At 32.7% G+C, this 26,312-nt stretch overlaps 1 protein-coding gene across 1 annotated transcript in view; it reads right to left on the bottom strand.

Moving 5' to 3' along the window:
* The window catches only part of LOC119605725 (mucin-5AC), a 154,982-nt gene extending 139,829 nt beyond the window's left edge, over positions 1-15,153 (bottom strand). Inside the window, exon 1 of the mRNA XM_037959003.1 lies at positions 13,604-15,153. Within this exon, the coding sequence (XP_037814931.1) occupies positions 13,604-13,634 (31 nt within the window). The 5' untranslated portion in view covers positions 13,635-15,153. The remainder of the gene's footprint in view (positions 1-13,603) is intronic.
* Positions 15,154-26,312: the final 11,159 nt, after the last annotated feature.

Here is a 26,312-nt window from a genome sequence, read left to right as displayed (position 1 = left end):
GCCACATGAAAATATTTAAATCGTTAAGAGTAAAATTGTTATTCCTATAACAATAACATATTAAAAAAACTGCCTGCTATCGATAACAAACACAGACACAATCGATCCAACTATAGTTTTGTTACTGCGAAGAGAGACATTTACCCCTAAGTAACTCTTTTCACTTATTTCGTTCACTAACTTTTTTGTCGTGAAAAAATTCCCCTGTTGTGAAATTTGTTGATGGAATTTTATAAACAATGAATAGCTGTTGCATACAAAATCAACTATTGTGAATGAATTATTCACAACAAGTTCACGATAGCAATTTTTCCTTAGTGAGTAATGAAAATTTTAAGGGAACAAAAATTTCACTTCTATTGGCGATAGGGGTGATAATACTTAAAAACTTTCTATTATTGATACTACATGCAATAGGTATAACAACTGAAACTATACCACAATCTAGTTAGGGCAATCATCATCGATGTCCAAGCCTAAAAAATGTGATATTTCAAGGGACAATGAGAATTGGGGTAGGCTGATTATGGGGACTCAGACCACAAGCTGGGCATTCTTCAAGGATGTCACGGTCTTTGCAGGACCAATAGACGTAAAGCCTCTCGTTTCAATCCCGATTTCAGTTATGCTGGAGAGCGACCTCCAAGTACCACATTCATGCGGAATCCTACTATATATGGTGAATATCATTCAACGCCGAGGACCGATCCAACCAAGATCCTTCTTGACATACTTCCGTATGTCTCCAAATGCGTGATGTTAATGTTGGAATGACACCTCCGGTGATGTTGTGTTCCATGACAGTCCTTAGGACAGTATTTTGGCAGCTTTGAATGTTTCTTTATTGGAAATGACTCAGGGCAACATTGCTAACCACGACCAACCAATCGTTTTATAGGTTGTCAACAAGTTTTCTTTATCCATGTCCAGCTTTAAATATTTCTCTATTGGACACACAACACAACACTCAGAGGCAAGAAAAGTTTCTAACTGATAGATATTATAGATGGAATGACTCCTCCCGTGTCATCCATTATGTCATGTTCCTTGACCGAGAGCGTCTTCGCTTCCTCGTGGTGGTGATGTTCTGAGGTTATCTGCAAGCAACCTGTCCTTAGGACATTATTTTGGCAGCTTTGAATGTTTCTCCATTAGATAGGACTAGGCTCACGCAACACTCAGGAGTAAAATTACTAACGATCGTTTTATATGTTGCTAACAAGGTTTCTTTATCCATGTCCCAAGTGCTGCCGGCCAGAGATACAAGCTGAGACTGCTTAAATCGGCGGCGGTTGGCCGCCGGTAATATTTGGTAAGCCTTGCCGCCACCGACTTCTTAGTATGTTGTGTATTTTCTAGAAACCAAGCTGTTGATGAGCTGCTTTTAGGTGGCAGAATAGAAGGGGTAGGAGAGAAAGCCTTAAGGGTCTACACGAGAGCTGATATGGGGAATATTGGCTTGTAGAAATGTCCCTCCCTGTTATACATAATCGGTAGAAAATCTTCTTATCGGTAAAATTTCTTAGATACACACATTCACCACTTTCGCCAATCAACATTTCACGTAATATATTTTCCCTTTTCACTATTTTCGTTCACTAACTTTTTTGACGTGAAAAAAATTCCCATGTTGTGAAATTTTTTGATGGCATATTGTAAACAATGAACAGCTGTTGCATACAAAATCAACTATTGTGAATGAATTGTTCCCATTAAGATCACGATATCAATTTTTCCCTTCGAGGAGAATGAAAATTTCAAGGGAACAAAATTTTCACTTCTATTGGCGTTAGAGGTTATTATGGACATCTAGAACTTTCTGTAGTATCGATAATACCAATCTGGCAACTTATTTTTTATACGTGTTTATAACGCACATGCGATTAAATATAAACATTCTTCGTTATGTCAAGAATTTCATACAGTGGACGCTGACATACACATAACTAAAAACAAAAACAATTTATCCAACATAATGATGATTATAGGAAATTTTTGGAAGACAAAAAAAAAAAAAAAAAGGACGACAGAAAGGAAGAAACGATTGAAGACTACGATGACATCTATTATGAGCATAATCAGGATGACAAGTTATAGTAGAAGCAGTATATTTAATATGAGTATATAATAATAATTATTATTCTCTTGTTTTTTTATACATTCTCAGAGTTTTTACAAGATTTTTTTGAATAAATACAAGGGAGAGAGTAGAAAAGTTTATAATAACTCTCAATGGAGCCCACACGATGAGGACAACAACGACGACGACGACGACGATGGCACGTCTTTTAGATGGCGCACGTTTTTAGAATATTTGTACTTTTTCTGTACCTCAAACTTATACAGCAGCTTTCTATTATAAATGTTTGTTGTTGTGGTTGTTGCTTTTTTTAAGATAGATACATATCTTTTGCCGATTTAAAAATAACTGAGAAATGCATAACGACGATTAACCCTCAAATATAAAAGACAACATCAAACAAAAACCCCCAAAAAATAATTCCTACAACAACACCAACCTAAAGAGCAAAGGTAAACATTTGAGATATTTTTCTAAGGGTGCACGAATACAAACTATAAAAAAACAACTCTCACAGTTTTATAAAAACGTAATAATAAAAACTTTTAAGATACAAATTAAGAATGAATAAGAATAGCAAAGTTTTGTTTTTAAGGGATTAGACAAAAACTTTTTTAGGGGGTATTTGAAAAAGTTTTCTTTAGAAATGAAATGTTTAAAAATAATTTTACAATTTATTTTTAAAAATAAAAGTAATTTGTTGAAATTATTTAGTAATAAGAAAAATATTTCTGTTATTTCCAATTCTGAGTGTCTGCATGACTCAACATTTTTTAATTAGATTTAAAAAAAATTTTAAATAAACCATTTCTCTTATCTATATTTTATTTCCCTCTAGTATTTATTAAAAATAAATTGCTTTAAAAATAACAATAACTGCAACTCAAACAAGTGTAGTTTTATTAAAATACAATGTTTTTCTTTAAGAATTGCTCTTGCTTTTTAAGTTTTGCTGATAAGAATTTTTATGAAAATCAAAACAAATTATTTTGTCTACTCTATAACGAGCTCCTCTTATTAGTAAATTATTATTGTTAATGTGGTATTATTTGATAAGAAAAAAAATTACTAACAAATTGTATTTATTTTATTACTTTTAACTAGTTAAAAACGTGCAAATTACAAAAAGGGCTTGACATTTTATTGCAATAACAATTTTCTATAAATCTATTATACTTACTATCGTCTGTCTAATGTCTTATGACTAATAATTGTAACGTTAAGAGAATATTGCTTTTGAAAGAATATCATTAATAGTAATTAATGTTTTTATCCAAGACAAAACTTGTATAATTAAGAGATTTTGTTTCTTTTGTATTATAAAACGTTTTGTGTTTTTCCAAAGGAAGTAATTTTCTTTATGACATCCGCTTTATGTCAAAACTTGTAAATACTTGCTTGAGTCTTAACAAGTTTAACTATAAAGTATAAATTTTTGTAAATTGACATTTTAAAATTTAGAGAAAATTTTCGACAAATTTTAAATTTAAAGAAAAAGTTAGAAATTTCTTAATTTATAGAAACGTTTTGGTAAAATGTTTCAATTTATATATAATTTAAGATAAATTTGTAATTTTTTTTTTTACATTTTTAATTAAAAAAAAACCATAAAATTTTTAATTTATAAAAATTTTTGATTTAAAGAAAACTGCTGATGATTTTTTAAATAACGGAAATATTAATTTTAAACTTAATTGATATAAAATTTTGAAAAATTTTCAAAATATACACCGATAGTAAGGAAACTCCAAACCCCGTAGAGTTAAACAAGACGTACCTAAAGGTGGAGCACTATCGCCACTTTTGCTAATTTCTACCTCACTAAGCTCCCCGCACCTCCACAAGGCGTGGATGTGATTTCATATGCGGACGAATGTACAATCATGGCGACGGGCCACAACATTGATGAATAATGCGTTCTGGTGAAAGCTTATCTCCACGAAGTACATCAGTTCTTCACTGCGCGTAACCTGCAATTATCACCAGCGAAGTCATCATCAACACTTTTTACCAATTGGGCGAATGAAGTAAACCTTGGCATCTTGGTCGATGTAGACCAAATTCCGACCGTGCACCACCAAAAATCTTGAAGGTCTTATTAGATAGCCTCTTTAGTTCCTCAGCTCACGCCACTTGCGAAGGAGAAAAAAGGTCCTTAAAGCGCTAGCCGGCAGCATTTGGGATATGGATAAAAAAACCTTGTTAGCTACATATAAAACGATTGGTCGGTCAGTGACTAATTATGCTGCTCCAGTGTGTTCACCTTCGCTCAGTGATACCCAGTGGAGAAATATTCAAAGCTGCCAAAATGCCGCCCTAAGGAATGTAACGGGCTGCCTACAAATAACCTCAAAACATCACCTGCACGAGGAAACGAAGGTTATCCCAGACAAGGAACACAATGTCATGTTGACTAAACAGTTCCTCCTGGGATGTTATCGGAGTAGTCATCCCAACTTTAACATCACACAGTTGGATACTCTCCCGAGGCATGGCACATATGCAGATATGTGCAGAATCCACTGGACCTCGTATACGGCAGCTTTGAACGACATTCATAGAGACGCCATAAATTCGCAGGATACCGCATGATTGTCGTACTTGGAGGTCGCCCATAGCAGACACGGAAGAAAACCTGCCGCGGAAAACAAGAGTAGTTGTGGCACAATTAAGATCGGGATGGAACAACAGGCTCAATGCCTACTGGTCACGTATAGACTGTGCCGTCCCCAACGAATGTCCTGCATGTGGTCAGGGTCCTCAATCCTACTTCACTCTGTCCAATGGATTTATGGACGCATCCAGTTGAAGTAGCCCAATTTTTAGACCTGGACATTGATGTAGAACCCCCAACTAGATTATTGTAGTTTTAGTTATTACAACAACAACGCTATATGTGGTGTTTATACATAGCACATGGTCCTGGAATGTCGGACATTCCAAATGTAATGGCGAAATAGGACTACAATTGCGGACTCTCTTGCGAAAGTGGGCCGCTCACTAGCAACAGAGCATACCGACTTTCTCATCGCCTACCGCTTTTAAGCTGGAAGCGCTCGATTTGTGATAAACTCCACGAGCATGCGGAATACAAATGGTCGATTGAGGCCTCCGAAAGAAAATACTGAACTTATCCGGTAATGAATTCTGCAATAGCTGTCAAGACGAAGAGAAGGACGAGAGTATTATTTAATTCCTCTGACAGTGCCCTGCCCTAGCTGAGCATTGATTAAATCTGCTAGCAACCAACTTCCTGCACAATTTAACGGATCTATCCGAGGCTAACAGCCTATTAAAAGAAATCATTATTCGTGCGATAAACTGTTTCGGATAAGAATCCATATAAATTAGGTCAAAGATTACTAATACGCTGATCGCTTTCTCTTTTACAGGTATCAAAAAGGGATCAACGAAATGGACAATGGCTAACCTGTTTGCCTAATCTAGGTTGAATGGAGAACCTATGTTACTTCAGATTCTAGACCAATGTCGGTTATGTTGTGCGCTCATGTACTTTAAAAATTTTGATGGTAAACCCTTATATAGCCATCTATGAAATGAATATCAATAGAGAGCGTATATTCAATCCAATCCATTTTACACATTACGTTTTAACACTGACTTCCGCCTGGAAGTCGATAGTATATCTCGGTTTCCCGGTTTTCAATATAGATCCCCAGATCCGTTTTGTCTACAAATTTAGAGCTCTATACATGTAAAAACTGGTTGTCGTTTTTATCCAAAAGTTCCGTTTCACTATAATCTCCTATCTTGGAAGCTTGTGACTAAACGTCCAAGATGTAAAGTATTCATTGATGATATATGTTTCTCTCTGTAATGGTTCAAACTCCATTATAAAATTGTTCTACTTTAGCTTTTATAAAGCTAGTTTGTCATAGTAGGTCTAAGACCCCCTTTCATGCCTATAGTTCTCATACATAGGCCTCAACATCATCATTCAAGCCTCTAGTTTGAGTCCAGGCTAAAGTCGTATTTCGAGTATCATTGACCCTTTTGAATAAATAATTTGGATCCTTTTTGTTCTGTATTCTGATTTTGCCATGTAATCGAGAGGTCTTTAGGATTATACATCGATAATAAATTCAAAATTTAAATAAAATTTTGTTATTACATATTTATCATTTGGATGATTTATTTCCTTGTAAATTTATCGAAAACAGGCAAAATTTCACCAATTTATCAAGAAATTTATAATATTTTTCGCTATAAATATGATTTTTTATTAAATTATTCCCACCTATTTCAATACCCCTTAAATAAACAACAATTACTTTGACATTTCATCCAACATTTTCTTTTTAAAGAAATACGTCTAGACAATCTCATTTCTATTGTAATTTTCCTTAAGAATCTTTATAAAAAAACAACAAAAATGTAAATCTCACCCAGCTTAATTTCTAAAAGTCATCATTACTTTAATGTTTAAAGGGATATTTTAAGTTAAATATAAAAAAAGGGAAAAATAGCAGACAAATAAGAATTAAACCAATTTGTCTTGTTGTATTTTTTTATTGGAATAAGAAACTGTGCTAAGAAAATAATATAAAACGTTAACGATGACCTTGATTCCTTTTAAGTTTTTCATTTTTCCTTGGGGGTTTTTAGCAAAAGGAATCTTTAAATGAATTGCAAGAACATTTTTAATTTAATTATTATTTAGCAAGAAAATATCTGCCGGCAGGAGATTTGTTATACGTTATACAGCTGATTAAGAAAATTGTGTTGGTGTGCGAAAATTTTAAAGAAAGTTTGAGATTTTCTATCTCAAGAATCTCAAACAAATAATGTCTAACAAAAATCTGATTTCAAGTTTGATAATTTGCAATATCTAAGAGCATATTTGAATAGGAATAAAATGGCTACAACTGCATATTTTCTTGTAGGTTTAGATTATTTCTTGCAGTTAACAAAAGAATTAACTTTTATTAGAAAAATATTAGAAAGTGGAGAAAGTGAATCGAGTTGAGCAATTATATACAACTTAAATGCAGGTTAAGGGCATTTTAGAAATAAAATAGAAATTGAAATAAACATTTTATTAAAAACCTCAACAAAAGAAAAATACAAGGTTTAATGTTATCATTAAGACCGGGTTTTTGAGTTGACAATCAAATGCCAATTAATAATTAGATTAGTTAATCTAAACATAAATTTAATTCGATGTTAATACCATTTGATGTTTTTGAGTACAAGATTAAACTTCGCAGTGTTGCCATACAAAACAACAGAAAACGTCACGGTTTGTTATCAAAACAATGCATGTTTTTTAAAAAATTTAATATGAAAATTAATGAAAACTTAAATTTAAAACAAAAAAAATTATTTTGAAGTGTCCGTAATTTATACTAATCAATAAATAGAACATTTTAATGTTTATTTTTATAAAAATTGTATTAATTTGTTTGCATCAGCTGTTTACACATTTTAATTTTTTGCTCAAGTGTAAACCACCTCCATTGGGCGCTTAAACTTGCAAACAAAATTAACTAATTGAGTACTCAAAAACAACTTTCGAGGATTAATTTTAATTTAATCGCTAATCTTTCACCTAAAGATTGGCCCTAAGACATATAAACTAAGTAGAAGAATTGATAATTTGTTACAAAAATCAAAAGTGACATTAAAGCTTTTTTGGAACTGCAAAGTAGTAAAAACTAATTACATAATATTAATTTAAATGCAAACTCTTACAAAACTGTCAAATAACAAACATCACATACATATCGTGTTATTTTTAATATTGTCCTGAAATTGAGACTTAGATTTTTTCTCTGTTAATCCAAAATAAACAAAACCTTTAATAATGTAATAAATCCCTATAAAACCCTTATTTAAACCACTTTGTTGAAAATAACTTTTTCCCTTTGCCAATGTTTATTAGGAATTTTTATAAATTAGCAAAAAATACATTTCATTAAAAAAAAAATAACAAAAAAACCCGCCATAAACTATAAACACAAAATTCAAAATCAACATTTTGCAATACATTTCATTTTATTATTTTTTTTTTTTGTTAATTTCTATTCTTCGTTTTTGTTTTATTCCGCTCTAAGCAAAAAAAAAAAAAAAAAAAAAAAGAGAAAGTATATTGTTGTTTTTTACACACCACTCCACATTAAAAAATAAACAACAACAATACAAATTAAACTTTTTAAAAAATATAAAAACAAATATGTAAAAAAATCAACAGCGTTATTTTTTTTTTACTATTTTTTTAACTGACCACAAAACATGACATGCGAGTGATGAAATACATTTTTCTATTATTTGTTATTTGTTTAAAATTTATAAATAGTAATTTTTAATTGAAGTTAATAATCTGTTTAAGCTTCTAGTAAATCTATTGACAACTGTTGGACGTAAGGAATAGATAAAAAGGTTTCTAAGTATTAGGAAGTAAACAAAAAGGTTTTAAAAAGATATTGATTAAATTTAAGTATTTGCGACTGTTTTAGCCTTGTTGCTGTAATTTTTTTTTTGTTCTATTACGATGATCACATTTACTTTCAATGCTCTTCGGTGGAATACAAAAACATATAGTACATATGTGTGTATGTATTTTTTCTAATTTGTTGTAACTAGAACTGAACCGAAGTTGATTTAAAATTGAAATAGAACTCAACTAGAACTGAACTATAACTGAACTAGAACTGAACTTGAACTGAACTATAACTAAAATAGAACTGAACAAGAATTGAACTAGAACTGAACTAGAAGTGAACTAGAACTGAACTAGAACTGAACTAGAACTGAACTAGAACTAAACTAGAACTGAACTAGAACTGAACTAGAACTGAACTAGAACTGAACTAGAACTGAACTAGAACTGAACTAGAACTGAACTAGAACTGAACTAGAACTGAACTAGAACTGAACTAGAACTGAACTAGAACTGAACTAGAACTGAACTAGAACTGAACTAGAACTGAACTAGAACTGAACTAGAACTGAACTAGAACTGAACTAGAACTGAACTAGAACTGAACTAGAACTGAACTAGAACTGACCTAGAACTGAACTAGAACTGAACTAGAACTGAACTAGAACTGAACTAGAACTGAACTAGAACTGAACTAGAACTGAACGAGAAACTAGAACTGAACTAGAACTGAACTAGAACTGAACTAGAACTGAACTAGAACTGAACTAGAACTGAACTAGAACTGAACTAGAACTGAACTAGAACTGAACTAGAACTGAACTAGAACTGAACTAGAACTGAACTAGAACTGAACTAGAACTGAACTAGAACTGAACTAGAACTGAACTAGAACTGAACTAGAACTGAACTAGAACTGAACTAGAACTGAACTAGAACTGAACTAACAGAACTGAACTAGAACTGAACTAGAACTGAACTAGAACTGAACTAGAACTGAACTAGAACTGAACTAGAACTGAACTAGAACTGAACTAGAACTGAACTAGAACTGAACTAGAACTGAACTAGAACTGAACTAGAACTGAACTAGAACTGAACTAGAACTGAACTAGAACTGAACTAGAACTGAACTAGAACTGAACTAGAACTGAACTAGAACTGAACTAGAACTGAACTAGAACTGAACTAGAACTGAACTAGAACTGAACTAGAACTGAACTAGAACTGAACTAGAACTGAACTAGAACTGAACTAGAACTGAACTAGAACTGAACTAGAACTGAACTAGAACTGAACTAGAACTGAACTAGAACTGAACTAGAACTGAACTAGAACTGAACTAGAACTGAACTAGAACTGAACTAGAACTGAACTAGAACTGAACTAGAACTGAACTAGAACTGAACTAGAACTGAACTAGAACTGAACTAGAACTGAACTAGAACTGAACTAGAACTGAACTAGAACTGAACTAGAACTGAACTAGAACTGAACTAGAACTAGAACTGAACTGAACTAGAACTGAACTAGAACTAGAACTGAACTAGAACTGAACTAGAACTGAACTAGAACTGAACTAGAACTGAACTAGAACTGTACTAGAACTGAACTGAACTAGAACTGAACTGAACTGAACTAGAACTGAACTAGAACTGAACTAGAACTAAACTAGAACTAAACTAGAACTGAACTAGAACTGAACTAGAACTGAACTAGAACTGAACTAGAACTGAACTAGAACTGAACTAGAACTGAACTAGAACTGAACTAGAACTGAACTAGAACTGAACTAGAACTGAACTAGAACTGAACTAGAACTGAACTAGAACTAGAACTGAACTGAACTAGAACTGAACTAGAACTGAACTAGAACTGAACTAGAACTGAACTAGAACTGAACTAGAACTGAACTAGAACTGAACTAGAACTGAACTAGAACTGAACTAGAACTGAACTAGAACTGAACTAGAACTGAACTAGAACTGAACTAGAACTGAACTAGAACTGAACTAGAACTGAACTAGAACTGAACTAGAACTGAACTAAACTGAACTAGAACTGAACTAGAACTGAACTAGAACTGAACTAGAACTGAACTAGAACTGAAAGAACTGAACTAGAACTGAACTAGAACTGAACTAGAACTGAACTAGAACTGAACTAGAACTGAACTAGAACTGAACTAGAACTGAACTAGAACTGAACTAGAACTGAACTAGAACTGAACTAGAACTGAACTAGAACTGAACTAGAACTGAACTAGAACTAACTGAACTAGAACTGAACTAGAACTGAACTAGAACTGAACTAGAACTGAACTAGAACTGAACTAGAACTGAACTAGAACTGAACTAGAACTGAACTAGAACTGAACTAGAACTGAACTAGAACTGAACTAGAACTGAACTAGAACTGAACTAGAACTGAACTAGAACTGAACTAGAACTGAACTAGAACTGAACTAGAACTGAACTAGAACTGAACTAGAACTGAACTAGAACTGAACTAGAACTGAACTAGAACTGAACTAGAACTGAACTAGAACTGAACTAGAACTGAACTAGAACTGAACTAGAACTGAACTAGAACTGAACTAGAACTGAACTAGAACTGAACTAGAACTGAACTAGAACTGAACTAGAACTGAACTAGAACTGAACTAGAACTGAACTAGAACTGAACTAGAACTGAACTAGAACTGAACTAGAACTGAACTAGAACTGAACTAGAACTGAACTAGAACTGAACTAGAACTGAACTAGAACTGAACTAGAACTGAACTAGAACTGAACTAGAACTGAACTGAACTAGAACTGAACTAGAACTGAACTAGAACTAAACTAGAACTAAACTAGAACTGAACTAGAACTGAACTAGAACTGAACTAGAACTGAACTAGAACTGAACTAGAACTGAACTAGAACTGAACTAGAACTGAACTAGAACTGAACTAGAACTGAACTAGAACTAGAACTGAACTAGAACTGAACTAGAACTGAACTAGAACTGAACTAGAACTGAACTAGAACTGAACTAGAACTGAACTAGAACTGAACTAGAACTGAACTAGAACTGAACTAGAACTGAACTAGAACTGAACTAGAACTGAACTAGAACTGAACTAGAACTGAACTAGAACTGAACTAGAACTGAACTAGAACTGAACTAGAACTGAACTAGAACTGAACTAGAACTGAACTAAACTGAACTAGAACTGAACTAGAACTGAACTAGAACTGAACTAGAACTGAACTAGAACTGAACTAGAACTGAACTAGAACTGAACTAGAACTGAACTAGAACTGAACTAGAACTGAACTAGAACTGAACTAGAACTGAACTAGAACTGAACTAGAACTGAACTAGAACTGAACTAGAACTGAACTAGAACTGAACTAGAACTGAACTAGAACTGAACTAGAACTGAACTAGAACTGAACTAGAACTGAACTAGAAAACTAGAATGAACTAGAACTGAACTAGAACTGAACTAGAACTGAACTAGAACTGAACTAGAACTGAACTAGAACTGAACTAGAACTGAACTAGAACTGAACTAGAACTGAACTAGAACTGAACTAGAACTGAACTAGAACTGAACTAGAACTGAACTAGAACTGAACTAGAACTGAACTAGAACTGAACTAGAACTGAACTAGAACTGAACTAGAACTGAACTAGAACTGAACTAGAACTGAACTAGAACTGAACTAGAACTGAACTAGAACTGAACTAGAACTGAACTAGAACTGAACTAGAACTGAACGAAAACTGAACTAGTACTAAACCAGAACCGAACTACTGGACAAATGGACTAGAATTGAACGAGAACTAGAGCTAAAAAATCAAACAAAACCTTATAAATAGAAAAATTATTTCCTTTAGATATTTAAAAAAAATTAAACTAAATACATAATTAAATTTATAAAAAAAATTATATTTATATCGATTCCTCCTTTAACTTGGTACTAAAATAAATATAAAATTAAGGAAACCAATTTATTTTCCCTAAGAATACTTGAAAAATCCCATTCATTTTCAATTTCTCCTCATACAATGTATGAATAATACTTTAAAAGTGCGCCAAATGTATTTTCAAATGTTTGTGTGCATTTGTAGGTCATGGTCTTCTATGTAAATTGTTTATTTAACAAATGCAAATTAGCATTTTGATAAAAAAGTTTGTCAACTTTATAGTGGCACACAAAGATAAGAGTCGTTGTTTTTGGAGGTTTAGTAATTTTGTTTGGCAGTTATTTGATTGTCAAGTAAAATAAAATAATTAGCGAAAAAGAAAAATGAGATAAAGATAATTAAAGTTAAAATAATTAAGATATACATAATATTGTTTTGCAATTAGATTATACTTTTTAGCCGATTGTATCCTAGAGCTATCCCTAATTTGAAATTCTATAAATACTCTTTAACAAATAGTCATAGTTTATTTTAATAGGAAAATGGATAGAGCTCTCGCTGTCCTGACAATTGCATTACTACTGGAGCCTATTGATGCTAGCATGATTCCCCAAAGCACTCAATATGTTAAAGTTCTTCGGGACATCAGTTTGTTGTAAACTTTATATTTCATGCTAGATATTCTTTGCTATAGGAATTTCTATATATAAGTTTTTATTGATTTTTAACCATTTTCTTAAAAACATATCTTAAATGTAATTTGAGTTCAAAACTAATAAAATATCTCACAAAACTTTCTCATAAATTACTTAAATAATTTTCAACATTCTTATTTACATTCCATTAAACTTGTCTGCTTTACAAAACATTTGTTTACATTTTTTTCCCCAAACTCAACATACATGACATTTCTCTCTCAAAACAAGTGGTGAGTTACGACGGAAGGCAAAACAAAATAGGAAAACAACAAAATACACCAGACAAGAAACGAAACTGAAACAAAAACAAAGAATAAACAAAGCAGCTGCAAATGGTGAAATAAGTAAAAAACAACAAAAACGTAGAATAAAGGTGAAAAATAAATAAACTGCAAAAGCAAATCGAAAAAAGGAGGTAAAATTTAACAAAATTCAATGACAAAAGAAAAATACCTGGTCAAATTATAAAAAATATGCAATTTATAAAATTAAAACTTAATTACATACCTGGTCGATCCAATGACTGTCGTCGACTCATTGGCAGTTTTTTATTGTTGTTGGTATGGTGAGGAGGAGCAGCTACTATCTATGAAATGTAAATCCCAGAACTATTATTGTTGTTTTTGTTGTGATTGGCAAGTAAAACTACTGGCCACAGTTCTAACTAACTCCTTGTTATTGAAAACAGCAAATGGAAGTAGAAAAGGTTTAAAAACTTGTTGACACATTTGGATGTTTCAAATTACACACTTTCACACGCACACACATTCGCTTAATTATTATTAATTATATAATTTGCAATTTTTCTTTTACAAAAACTTTTCTCTGAACGATTACTTTCAAGTTTAAAAAAAAAGTTGCTTCAATTTTCTTCTCAACTTTTCTGTCGTTATAAATTTTTTAGTATACCGCAAAAATTTTGTTTTTTTTTTTCTTTTGATATTCAAATGAATGTTGGTTGGGAGAAAAACAAAATCAGACGTCGACGCACTAAGGTAATTAAAACACGGCGAGGTGAAACAACCAACATTCATACACAATACAACACTTTTTCTTTTCTTTTTTTTAATTTTTAATCAAATTCACATACGCACACACTCACTCGCCAAATCACACACAAATACTAGACGAAGACGGTGAGATAAAACGAAAAATAGAAATTTTTTCTTCATACATTTTACAACAAAGATGGTGATGATTGGAATTTTTCATTTAATACAATTTATTGCTTTTTGTCACAATTTCTTTGTTTACACTTAATTTTAGGAATATAATTGGTTTATTTGTTAATTTTTCCTTAATTTACAATTTTATTTTTACTTTTTCCCATAATTTTATTAATTCTCCTTACACGTAAAGATTTTAAGCCGCCGTCGACGCAGCCATTTAAAAGAAAACTGTGGTGAAAATGTCAAAGTCAATTGTCAGATCAGAAATCACAACAAACACACACAATCACTGGATGGGTGGTGTAATTTGCACTACAACAAATCATTCACAATAATGTTTCAATTTTGCATTTTACTTGTGTTCTCTCTTCGTTGAAAGAGATGGCTATTGTTTAATTAACAAAACAATCTTTCTTGCTCTCTCTTTAAGTGCATTTCATTGTAGTAAAAAAAATACGAAGAAAAATTTGTAAATAAATTAGAATTTTGTGTTTTCTAAACAATTTTACAAAAGTGTCAATTTGTTATTATTCAAAACACTTTACATAGCATTTGCTTTATATGCCATATAATTTGTTTTTTGTTCTTCACTATCTTCTATTTGTTCTTCTCTTTGTATCTTCTTTCATCATACACACACACATACTTTCTTGTCTGCTTGTAGTTAAAAAAAAAGTTTTATTCCAAGGAACGTCTACAAATTTTATTTACTTTTAACTCTTATTATTTTAACTTTTTCAGTTGAATTTCTAATCACATTCACTGAGTCTACTTTGATGTATAGTTTTTCACAAAATTTTTCTAATGATTTTACGTTAAAACCCGTAATTTTTTGCAAATTTGGTAAAGGAACCTCGAACGTGTGTTTGTGGCAGACTTCACCTTTTTGTCTGTGGTGTGTATACAGTTTTTTCTTGTAGAGTGGTGGAATTGCAACATCTGACATACAGTGTTGCATTTATTGGGCGTAAATGAAGGGGTCTAAGCAGAGTTACCGCATGGTATATAATTAATAACTAAATAAATTACGAGTAAGTTTGTGGCTTTTAAATTAGTTAGTGAGTTAGTTAGTTAGTTAGTTAGTTAATTAGTTAGTTAGTTAGTTAGTTAGTTAGTTAGTTAGTTAGTTAGTTAGTTAGTTAGTTAGTTAGTTAGTTAGTTAGTTAGTTAGTTTGTTAGTTAGTTAGTTAGTTAGTTAGTTAGTTAGTTAGTTAGTTAGTTAGTTAGTTAGTTAGTTAGTTAGTTAGTTAGTTAGTTAGTTAGTTAGTTAGTTAGTTAGTTAGTTAGTTAGTTAGTTAGTTAGTTAGTTAGTTAGTTAGTTAGTTAGTTAGTTAGTTAGTTAGTTAGTTCGTTCGTTCATTCGTTCCTTCGTTCGTTCGTTCGTTCGTTCCTTCGTTCGTTCGTTCCTTCGTTCGATCGTTCGTTCCTTCGATCGTTCGTTCCTTCGTTAGTGAGATAATTCTAACATATTGTTGTAGTGACGTGGACTCTCCTATTTTGCCACGGTTTAAAGTAAATAAAGTGGAATGGCAACTCTAAACTAATAGCTGTTGGCACCGTTTTATCTTTATCGACAAGTGGTTTTAAGTTCTCGATAAAACAGTGCCTCATGTAATTGAAAGTAATAACAAAATAGTATTTTGCCAGTGAATACACGAACCACACAAATCACATTAGGGTTGCGTTGCCAACCAAATATTTTGCTTATTTGCTGCCTTCAACACACAAACGTGTATAAAATACGTGTTTAATGAAACATAGATGGCGCAATATAACAAATTCTCCGAAGAGAGATTCGATTTTAGTAATTGTCTAATCTATTATCTAATCTATAGCCTATTCTATAGTCTAGTCTATAGCCTATTCTATAGTCTAGTCTATAGCCTATTCTATAGTCTAGTCTATAGCCTATTCTATAGTCTAGTCTATAGTCTAGTCTATAGTCTAGTCTAGTCTAGTCTATAGTCTAGTCTATAGTCTAGTCTATAGTCTAGTCTATAGTCTAGTATAGTCTAGTCTATAGTCTAGTCTATAGTCTAGTCTATAGTCTAGTCTATAGTCTAGTCTATAGTCTAGTCTATAGTCTAGTCTATAGTCTAGTTATAGTCTAGTCTATAGTCTAGTCTATAGTCTAGTCTATAGTCTAGTCTATAGTCTAGTCTATAGTCTAGTCATAGTCTAGTCAATAGTCTAGTCATAGTCTAGTCTATAGTCTAGTCTATAGTCTAGTCTATAGTCTAGTCTATAGTCTAGTCTATAGTCTAGTCTATAGTCTAGTCTATAGTCTAGTCTATAGTCTAGTCTATAGTCTAGTCTATAGTCTAGTCTATAGTCTAGTCAATAGTCTAGTCTATAGTCTAGTCTATAGTCTAGTCTATAGTCTAGTCTATAGTCTAGTCTATAGTCTAGTCTATAGTCTAGTCTATAGTCTAGTCTATAGTCTAGTCTATAGTCTAGTCTATAGTCTAGTCTATAGTCTAGTCTATAGTCTAGTCTATAGTCTAGTCTATAGTCTAGTCTATAGTCTAGTCTATAGTCTAGTCTATAGTCTAGTCTATAGTCTAGTCTATAGTCTAGTCTATAGTCTAGTCTATAGTCTAGTCTATAGTCTAGTCTATAGTCTAGTCTATAGTCTAGTCTATAGTCTAGTCTATAGTCTAGTCTATAGTCTAGTCTATAGTCTAGTCTATAGTCTAGTCTATAGTCTAGTCTATAGTCTAGTCTATAGTCTAGTCTATAGTCTAGTCTATAGTCTAGTCTATAGTCTAGTCTATAGTCTAGTCTATAGTCTAGTCTATAGTCTAGTCTATAGTCTAGTCTATAGTCTAGTCTATAGTCTAGTCTATAGTCTAGTCTATAGTCTAGTCTATAGTCTAGTCTATAGTCTAGTCTATAGTCTAGTCTATAGTCTAGTCTATAGTCTAGTCTATAGTCTAGTCTATAGTCTAGTCTATAGTCTAGTCTATAGTCTAGTCTATAGTCTAGTCTATAGTCTAGTCTATAGTCTAGTCTATAGTCTAGTCTATAGTCTAGTCTATAGTCTAGTCTATAGTCTAGTCTATAGTCTAGTCTATAGTCTAGTCTATAGTCTAGTCTATAGTCTAGTCTATAGTCTAGTCTATAGTCTAGTCTATAGTCTAGTCTATAGTCTAGTCTATAGTCTAGTCTAGTCTAGTCTATAGTCTAGTCTATAGTCTAGTCTATAGTCTAGTCTATAGTCTAGTCTATAGTCTAGTCTATAGTCTAGTCTATAGTCTAGTCTATAGTCTAGTCTATAGTCTAGTCTATAGTCTAGTCTATAGTCTAGTCTATAGTCTAGTCTATAGTCTAGTCTATAGTCTAGTCTATAGTCTAGTCTATAGTCTAGTCTATAGTCTAGTCTATAGTCTAGTCTATAGTCTAGTTTATAGTCTAGTCTATAGTCTAGTCTATAGTCTAGTCTATAGTCTAGTCTATAGTCTAGTCTATAGTCTAGTCTATAGTCTAGTCTATAGTCTAGTCTATAGTCTAGTCTATAGTCTAGTCTATAGTCTAGTCTATAGTCTAGTCTATAGTCTAGTCTATAGTCTAGTCTATAGTCTAGCCTATAGTCTACTCTAGTCTTTAGTCTAGTCTATAATCTAGTATTTATTCTAGTCAATAGTCTAGTCAGTGGTCTAGTCAATAGTCTAGTATAGACTAGTCTAGTCTATAGTTGTAAGATAGTACTATTTGAAATTTTTAATTGTAGGTTATAGAAGATTTAGTATAATTGATTATATCACTCATACTTCCTCATTTTAAACTCGAAATAGGTATCAACAGTTTTTATTAGAGAAATCAGGCTCAGATTGCTCAAAATGCAATATTTTGATTCATTAGCATCGAATTAATTTACTTATGACTCTTAATTAGACCAACAAACTCACTATTTTTAAAACATTTATTGTTGTTATTGTTTGGTGGTAACTTCCGTAATTAAATTTAATGCCATTCAACTGCCACAATTGTTTTAAACTTTTGTTTTCTTGCCACACAATAAGAACATTAAATTATGTATAATTTCGATTATAAGTTAAAAGATGCAACTGCTAACTTTCCATCTGCCTTGGACTGTTTGTCCGTCCTTCCCTCACGTCGGTACTTAGAGTAGTTATGATTGTATTACTGCCACTTATTACTAAATTGAAACTCATACTCACAATAAGAAATTGTATTACAGAATAAAAGAATACTAGAAAAAAAAATCAAACAAATAAATAAATAAAAAGAATTATGAAAGGCACGCAATGCGATTAATGCTTTAAGATATGAACAGTAATAAACAAATGCTGTTTGCTACTGCAACCAGCAACAAGCGTGGTGATGCAAATGCTGCAACTCATTTACCGACACAGAGATCTAAACAAACAATTGTTGACACATGCAGCAACAGCAACAGGTAATGAATATGATGATGATACATACTACAACTTCTTTTTTTTCATAATTTTTTGTTAGATTTTTTGGTGGTTGCTGTTGAAAGTTTTATGAAAAAAACCTTTTGTTCAACAACTATTATGAAAATGATGATTATGCAATATTTCTGTAATTTTTATTTGTTTAAAAAGGAACAAACTTTACACAGGGAAAAATTAAAAAAAAAATAGATATTGCTGCTACTTGTGTTTTGTGTTGCTGACTGTTGGTTGCTTGTCTAATGTTTATTTGCAATAATATTGACATAAAATGGCATTTAAACATTAAACTCAAATAAAGAGGAATGTTTGAATGAACAAAAAAACTCAAGGAATAATAAAAAATGATAGAAAAAAGGCATAAATAAATAATAGATAGAACCCCACTCGAGAGTGTAAGAGAGATTTCAAAAGCGGTTCCTTATATAAACAACACCATCATATTCATTGTAAATAACAACAACATCAGCAACAGCAGCAGCAGTAACCTGAACAACATAATGATGACAATCATAAAAGTCAAAATAGGAACAGTGGTATTGTACACCATCGACAGGGTGGTGTTTTGTCTCCTTTAGCCACGATTTATAAACTCATGAGGACCCTAATAAAGAATGGACTTATACTGGACTTATACGTACTATACTATGCGTACTTCTAAGGGTTAACCGAGAGGACAAAAACTGGAATCTGTCTATTCACAAGAGAGATGAAAATTTCTGAGGATACTAAAACCTTTTTCCTAGACAAGAGTATTATATTATCATCTAACTAATAACAACACTACTTTCCAGGAAGAAGTCCGTGTAATAAGGGATTGTTAAGAATTAGAATACATCTAGTGCCGAGAAAGGTTTATTGGCTCCAGATATTTTCCCACAAACAAGTGATACCGATTACTCTTCTTGAAATAAGCTTTGCATCATATGGGTACCGGTCACTCGGTAATAATGGGCAACAACCTTGGATATTGGATCTTTACAATATATATATATATATTATATATGTTTCAATAGGTGGAATATCTAGCATTGTTTCCACAAATTTGGTTGACGTAGTGCCCATGGCTACACTTATACCCAAGCAACATGTACGCCAAAAGCGCACTAGATTATGGGAGCATAACTTATTGGTCTAATTATACTTTTATACAACCAATGATCCATAGTAGTATTAAGGCCTCATTTCATGCCTATTGTTCTTCTAATAGCGCCCAGCACCGATGTAATTTGTTAATCCTTTCCTCTATGTGGTGCGTCCTTCTCAACTTCCGGCAAGGATTTCACATAAGTACTTAACTCTGTCTGTTACCGGTATCTTCTTGGACAGGAAACAGGATTCAATATACAGGGTTCAATATAGAAATGTTTGTCTTTCTTGTGAAAAGACATATTTCCTTCTTCGCTGTGTTAACATTGAGGCTTCTAGCTCAAGGCCGCGTTCAGAGCCTCTTCAGCCCTTTTACACAAGTTATTTGGATCCTTTCCCCTTACAGTTATTACGACATCATCTGTACGGCAGACAGGTAAGTCCATTCTCGGTTATGGACTATAGGAGGCTATTTATAGTGGCTACCTAGAGTAAAGGGGACAAAATGCCACCCTGTGCTGTACCGAGAATTACCCTTTTCCTGATGGTTATATCGTCAATCTCACAGTTTATCCATCTGTTCCTTAGCATGTAGTTGATCCAGTTACGAAGCTGGTCTAAGGATTGGATAATAGTTTCAATGTGTACGTTATAGATGGCGCCTTCGATATCACTACATACCGCCAGTGTATACAGTCTGTCTGATACATGCTTTTAAACATACTATCGACTATCCGATCCAAGGTTTTAAGTAGGAAGGACGTAAGACTTATCAGTCAATAGGACTTAAGTGTCGCATAGCTAGGTTTTCTTGGTTTTGGTATTAATATTACCCTTGCATCGTGCAATTTAATGGGGATAATTTCAAGTCCCAGTCCCGCCTCCCTCTGCAAAAGTGCCGGGAAAATGATATCTGGTCCTGCAACTTTATAGGGCGCAAAGCTTTTGATGGTCTCCTTAACCATGCCAGTTGTAATAACTAGTTTTGTGTTAGCCTCTGCTTCATCTAATATCGCTTCATCTATGATACCCGATATTTCAGGAGGGAAATAAGAGTCCATTAGTGCTGTCTTTTTACGCAGTGCTCGGTTAAATAGTTTGCGAAGGGTCTTCCCAAGGTTTCGAATTTCCACTGTTACCCAGAGTTTTTCCTGAGCTGATCTCCGCTCTCGCAGAGGGCAGCTGTCCTCGAGTGCCCTCAACCAGGGCACTTGTGAACGTTTTTACTTTGTCCTAAACGGTTCTTTGGTAAGGTCCCGAACAATGTCCAATTAGTTTTAGATTTATTCCGAAACTTCCAAAGTGAGACCAGATTTACACACATTATCTATTTAATATCTTCCCTACGGAAACTTATTAAGATGTTCGTATTGACGTAATCATATGAAAGCCATCTACACCTTGAGATATGACAAGTGTGTTCTTTCGATCACAAGAGCTGAGACCGACGAAAAGTTTGCTTTGAAGCCTTTAATATCCTCATCCCCCAATGACGTTCTAATCCTGTCTAGTTCATCAGCTATATAGTTGACTTGTTATCCATACTAGCATAACGCTAGAATGTGTCACTATCTCATTCAGAGACACTCGGCACTCTCTGATTAACCTAGATGTCCAAAAGATACAAAAGATAATATCTTAGCCAGTTTGCTGTGCGCCTGATAGCAGATATCTGATCTGTTTCCTAAACTCAATAAAGAAGCCTTTACCAATCTTTTCACTGCGTCTGTAGCTTTATGTGATGTCTCTCATCATATCAGGGGTGGCCTGGATTCATGAGTGTAGGAAATCCTTGTGGAAAAGTGTTTATCGGAGAAAGGCTTTGGTATGCAGAAATCGACATTCATGTGTAAGCATTCATGATGAGTAGAATGACCAATGTTTCTTACGGTCCTTGAGCTTCCAGTTTTAAGCATGATATGATGTCATCTCTAAACACTGTGCCTTAAAATTCCTTTGAAGATTCGCTATTTTTTTTTTCTTTTCTTAAGAATTACTGCCGGTTGTATAGTTTGGCAGATTATACTTTGGCGTATATACGCCAAAATATTAAGATACTCATAAAACTCTTGCTACTTTGTGTCAGAGGATATAAAAAAGTTTTTAGCAAATGAAAGCATTTGCAAACAAACAATTGCAATATAAAACACGAGCCACATTCAACGCTTAAAAAACGCAGCTGAAAACCGCGCACCACACAGTAGTTGCAACATAATGTTGCAACAAAATCATTTTCAACATCATTATGAGCATCATAAATGTGTAGTTGAAATAAAATAGAAATGTAAGAAAAGATGTGAATACAAGGTATTGTTTACAGAGCACCACAGCGTTCATTCGTTCGTTACACCAATCACAAAATTTATGATATGCGTGACGCATGCGTAGAAGTAGAAATGATTATCGAACATTAAAGGCTCAGAGGGTAGAAGTAAAGGAAACTTAGTAGCAGGCAAGAACAAAGGGTATATAGTTGGCAACTGTTAGTAATGCCATTATTAACATTTGTACCACCATCAGAAATCACTTAGATATTGGCTACCACAATTTGATGCGGCTGCTGGCAATGATAAGGATGTAACAGCAAATACTGGGGGTAAGCATTTTCATTTGTATGAATTTATTTCATAGAAATAACAATTTATTTTTGCAAAAACTTTTTGGTTATTGTTAAAGAAAGTGTTTGACTTTCGCTGTTGTTCCTAATAAACAAAATGAAATGTTTCGTTTGAACATTTTTTATTACCTTAACAAACCGCAAGTATAATTTATATTTTATTAGCGCAAAAATATGCAGCGATATTTCCTCACAGTTGGACAGACATAAAAAACAAAAATACCGCCTTTATTAAGCTTCAAAAGCCAATAATAATATGCTTTTGTCACATTGTACAAAACGAACGATTTTAGTGAACGAGAAAAAAAATTAAAAAAAAAAAAAACATAAAATTGTTAAAGAAAACTTATGAAGTTTAACCAAATTTGGCAAAATGTCAATTCATAAATGTTGCTGTTACCATTGCTGCTGCTGCAATTCTGTGGCTGACAATATTTTTGAAACTATTTTTTGTTGGTAATTTTTTTAACATTTTATGTTTAAAATTTCATTTTTTACTACAATTCTATTGATATTTGAAATTGTTTTTTATGCGCCTGTATGGCTGTTTGGTTTCTTTTCTTCTTTCTCAAGATCAAAGTCGTTGGTTTGTTGTCCTCGTCGTCGGTCGATCGCTTTTTCTTTTTCAAGTCTGTTTGTAGAACATGAGTTGTTTGTCACATGAATTGCTACTAAAAGCCATGAAATGTGGAAAAAAGAAAAATGCAATAAGTAGAATAAAGTTTCAAATACTTATGTATGTTTTGTTGTAACATTAAAATCCCATAAATAGTGTTTACAAATTTTTATTACAAGTTTATCATTCTCAAATTGCTGGCAATAGAAAAAAGAAGAAGACAATACATCATAAACTAAATACCTCGGGGTTTCGATATGATATTGTTGTTTTATGACTATTTTGTTGTTTTTGTTTTTTTCTTTGGTGCAATGGATAAGGTGACATAAATAAGTGAAAATTGTTGTAAGTTAAGTTTGAGTTTTATGGAGGTGGTTTAAACTTTGTTGGTTAGTTAAACTTGAGGCTTCTATAACTATAACTTTGTTCTTTCATAAAATGTTTACACTACAACATCTCTGTCAAGTCGGACAATGTAGGAATAATATATCAAAGTTGGCTCATCAATCTGAGATTACTTTAGTTTGAGTTACTGTACATAGTCGGATCAGGATGAGTTAGACAGAACGAAATCTGCTTTGAATATCACCAATACGGTCAAAATAGTATTTTCAGATAATTTCTTTGAAATGTTTAAAAAAGTTGGAACCATTTGTATACATGCACAGTGACTAATTTATGAGAAACGCACTATGTAATATATATTTGAGGATTCTATCTTCAATAGTTCCCCAGATATATATTTGAGGTGCCATGCCTACTATTGCATGTTCCGATATAGTTTCTTTCAAGTGTTTATATTTGAGGATTCTAGCTCTGATGCTTCCCTAGGTATATGATTTTTTTGTATTTAATTCATATAGGAGGTGTACCCAAATGTTTACATGAATGTCAAGGTTGTACGAGCAAAGTTTGAACATTCTAGCTCGAATAATCTACATATATACGAATTCATATGAATTTCATTGTTGCCTGTACAAAATATGAGTATTATCGGTCAAATGATTTCCAGGATATACGAAATTTTATATAAAATTCATATGGAAAGGGCCACGACCCCATATTGAACCTAAAGATGTTCATACAAAATTTGATCACATTAACTGTTCTGGCAGATTTTATAGTAGAAGGTGCCACGCCCGCCTTTGCTGGAGTATGGTTTTCTATTCCAAGTCTTGAGAATGTGGACTACGGTAGGTTAGTGGTTAGTGTTCTAGTCTGGTAGACCGGAGGTGGTGGGTTCGAATCCCACATTAGGCACTGGTTAAGGAGGGCACAACAGCCCCGACAGAGGCCTAGGTGTATTTATTCGGATGTATATACATCTACTTTCAAAACACTAACTAACAACGAACTAACGAACGAACGAACTAACTAACGAACGAACTAACGTAACGAACTAAACTAACGAACAAAACGAACGACGAACGAACGAACGACTAACAACGAACGAACGAACTAAACGAACGAACGAAAAACGAACTAACGAACGAACGAACGAACTAACAAGAACGAACTAACGAACGAACGAACGAACAAGAAACGACACGAACAACGAACGAACGAACGAACTAACTAACTAACTAACGAAAACGAACGAAGAACGAACGAACGAGAACGAAACGAACGAACTAATAACGAACTAACGAACAACTAACGAACGAACGAACTAACGAAACTAACGAACGAAAACGAACGAACGAACGAACGAACGAACTAACGAACGAACAACTACTAACGAACTAACGAACAAACGACTAAAACGAACGAACATACGAACAACGACAACTAACTAACTACTAACTAACTAACTACTAACTACTAACTAACTACTAACTAACTAACTAACTAACTAACTAACTAACTAACTAACTACTACTAACTAACTAACTAACTAACTACTACTAACTACTAACTAACTAACTAACTAACTACTACTAACACTAACTAACTAACTAACTAACTACTAACTAACTAACTAACTAACTAACTAACTAACTAACTACTACTAACTAACTAACTAACTAACTAACTAACTAACTAACTAACTAACTAACTAACTAACTAACTAACTAACTACTAACTAACTAACTAACTACTAACTAACTAACTAACTAACTAACTACTAACTAACTACTAACTAACTAACTAACTAACTAACTACTACTAACTAACTAACTAACTCTACTAACTAACTAACTAACTACTAACTACTAACTAACTAACTAAACTAACTAACTAACTAACTACTAACTAACTAACTACTACTAACAACAAACAAACAAACAAACAAACAAACAACACAACAAACAAACAAACAAACAAACAAACAAAAACAACAAACAACAAACAACAACACAAACAAACAAACAAACAAACAAACACAAACAACAAAAACAAACAAACAAACAACAAACAAACAAAAAACAAACAAACAAACAAACAACAAACAACAAACAACAAACAACAAACAAACAAACAAACAACACAAACAACAAACAAACAAACAAACAAACAACAAACACAAACAACAACAAACAAACAACAACAAACAAACAAACAAACAAACACAAACAAACAACAACACACAAACAACAAACAAACAAACAAACAACAACAAACAAACAAACAACAAACAAACACAACAAACACAAACAAACAACAAACAAACAAACAAACAAACAACAAACAACAACACAAACAACAAACAACAACAAACAACAAACAAAAACAAACAAACAAACACAAACAACAAACAAACAAACAAAACAAACAACAAACAACAAACAAACAAACAAACAACAAACAACAAACAAACAACACAAACAAACAAACAAACAAACAAACAACAAACAAACAAACAACAACAAACAAACAAAACAAACACAAACAAACAAACAAACAAACAAACAAACAACAAAACAAACAACAACAAAACAAACAAACAAACAACAACAACAAACAAACAAACAAACAAAACAACAACAAACAAACAAACAAACAAACAAACAAAACAACAAACAACAAACAACAACAAACAACAACAAACAAACAACAAACAACAAACAACAACACAACAAACAAACAAACAACAAACAACAAACAAACAAACAAACAAACAAACAACAAACAAACAAACAAACAAACAACAAACAAACAAACAAACAACAAAAACAAACAAACACAAACAACAACAAACAAACAACAAACAAACAACAAACAAAACAAACAACAAACAACAACAAACACAAACAAACAAACAACAAACAACAACAACAAACAAACAAAA

The sequence above is a fragment of the Lucilia sericata genome, unplaced genomic scaffold, assembly GCF_015586225.1.
Source record: "Lucilia sericata isolate MDLA Ls3-8-SP2 unplaced genomic scaffold, ASM1558622v1 Contig000513F_arrow, whole genome shotgun sequence".
Lineage (NCBI taxonomy): Eukaryota > Metazoa > Arthropoda > Insecta > Diptera > Calliphoridae > Lucilia > Lucilia sericata.
This window is presented reverse-complemented; position numbering and strand designations above follow the sequence as displayed.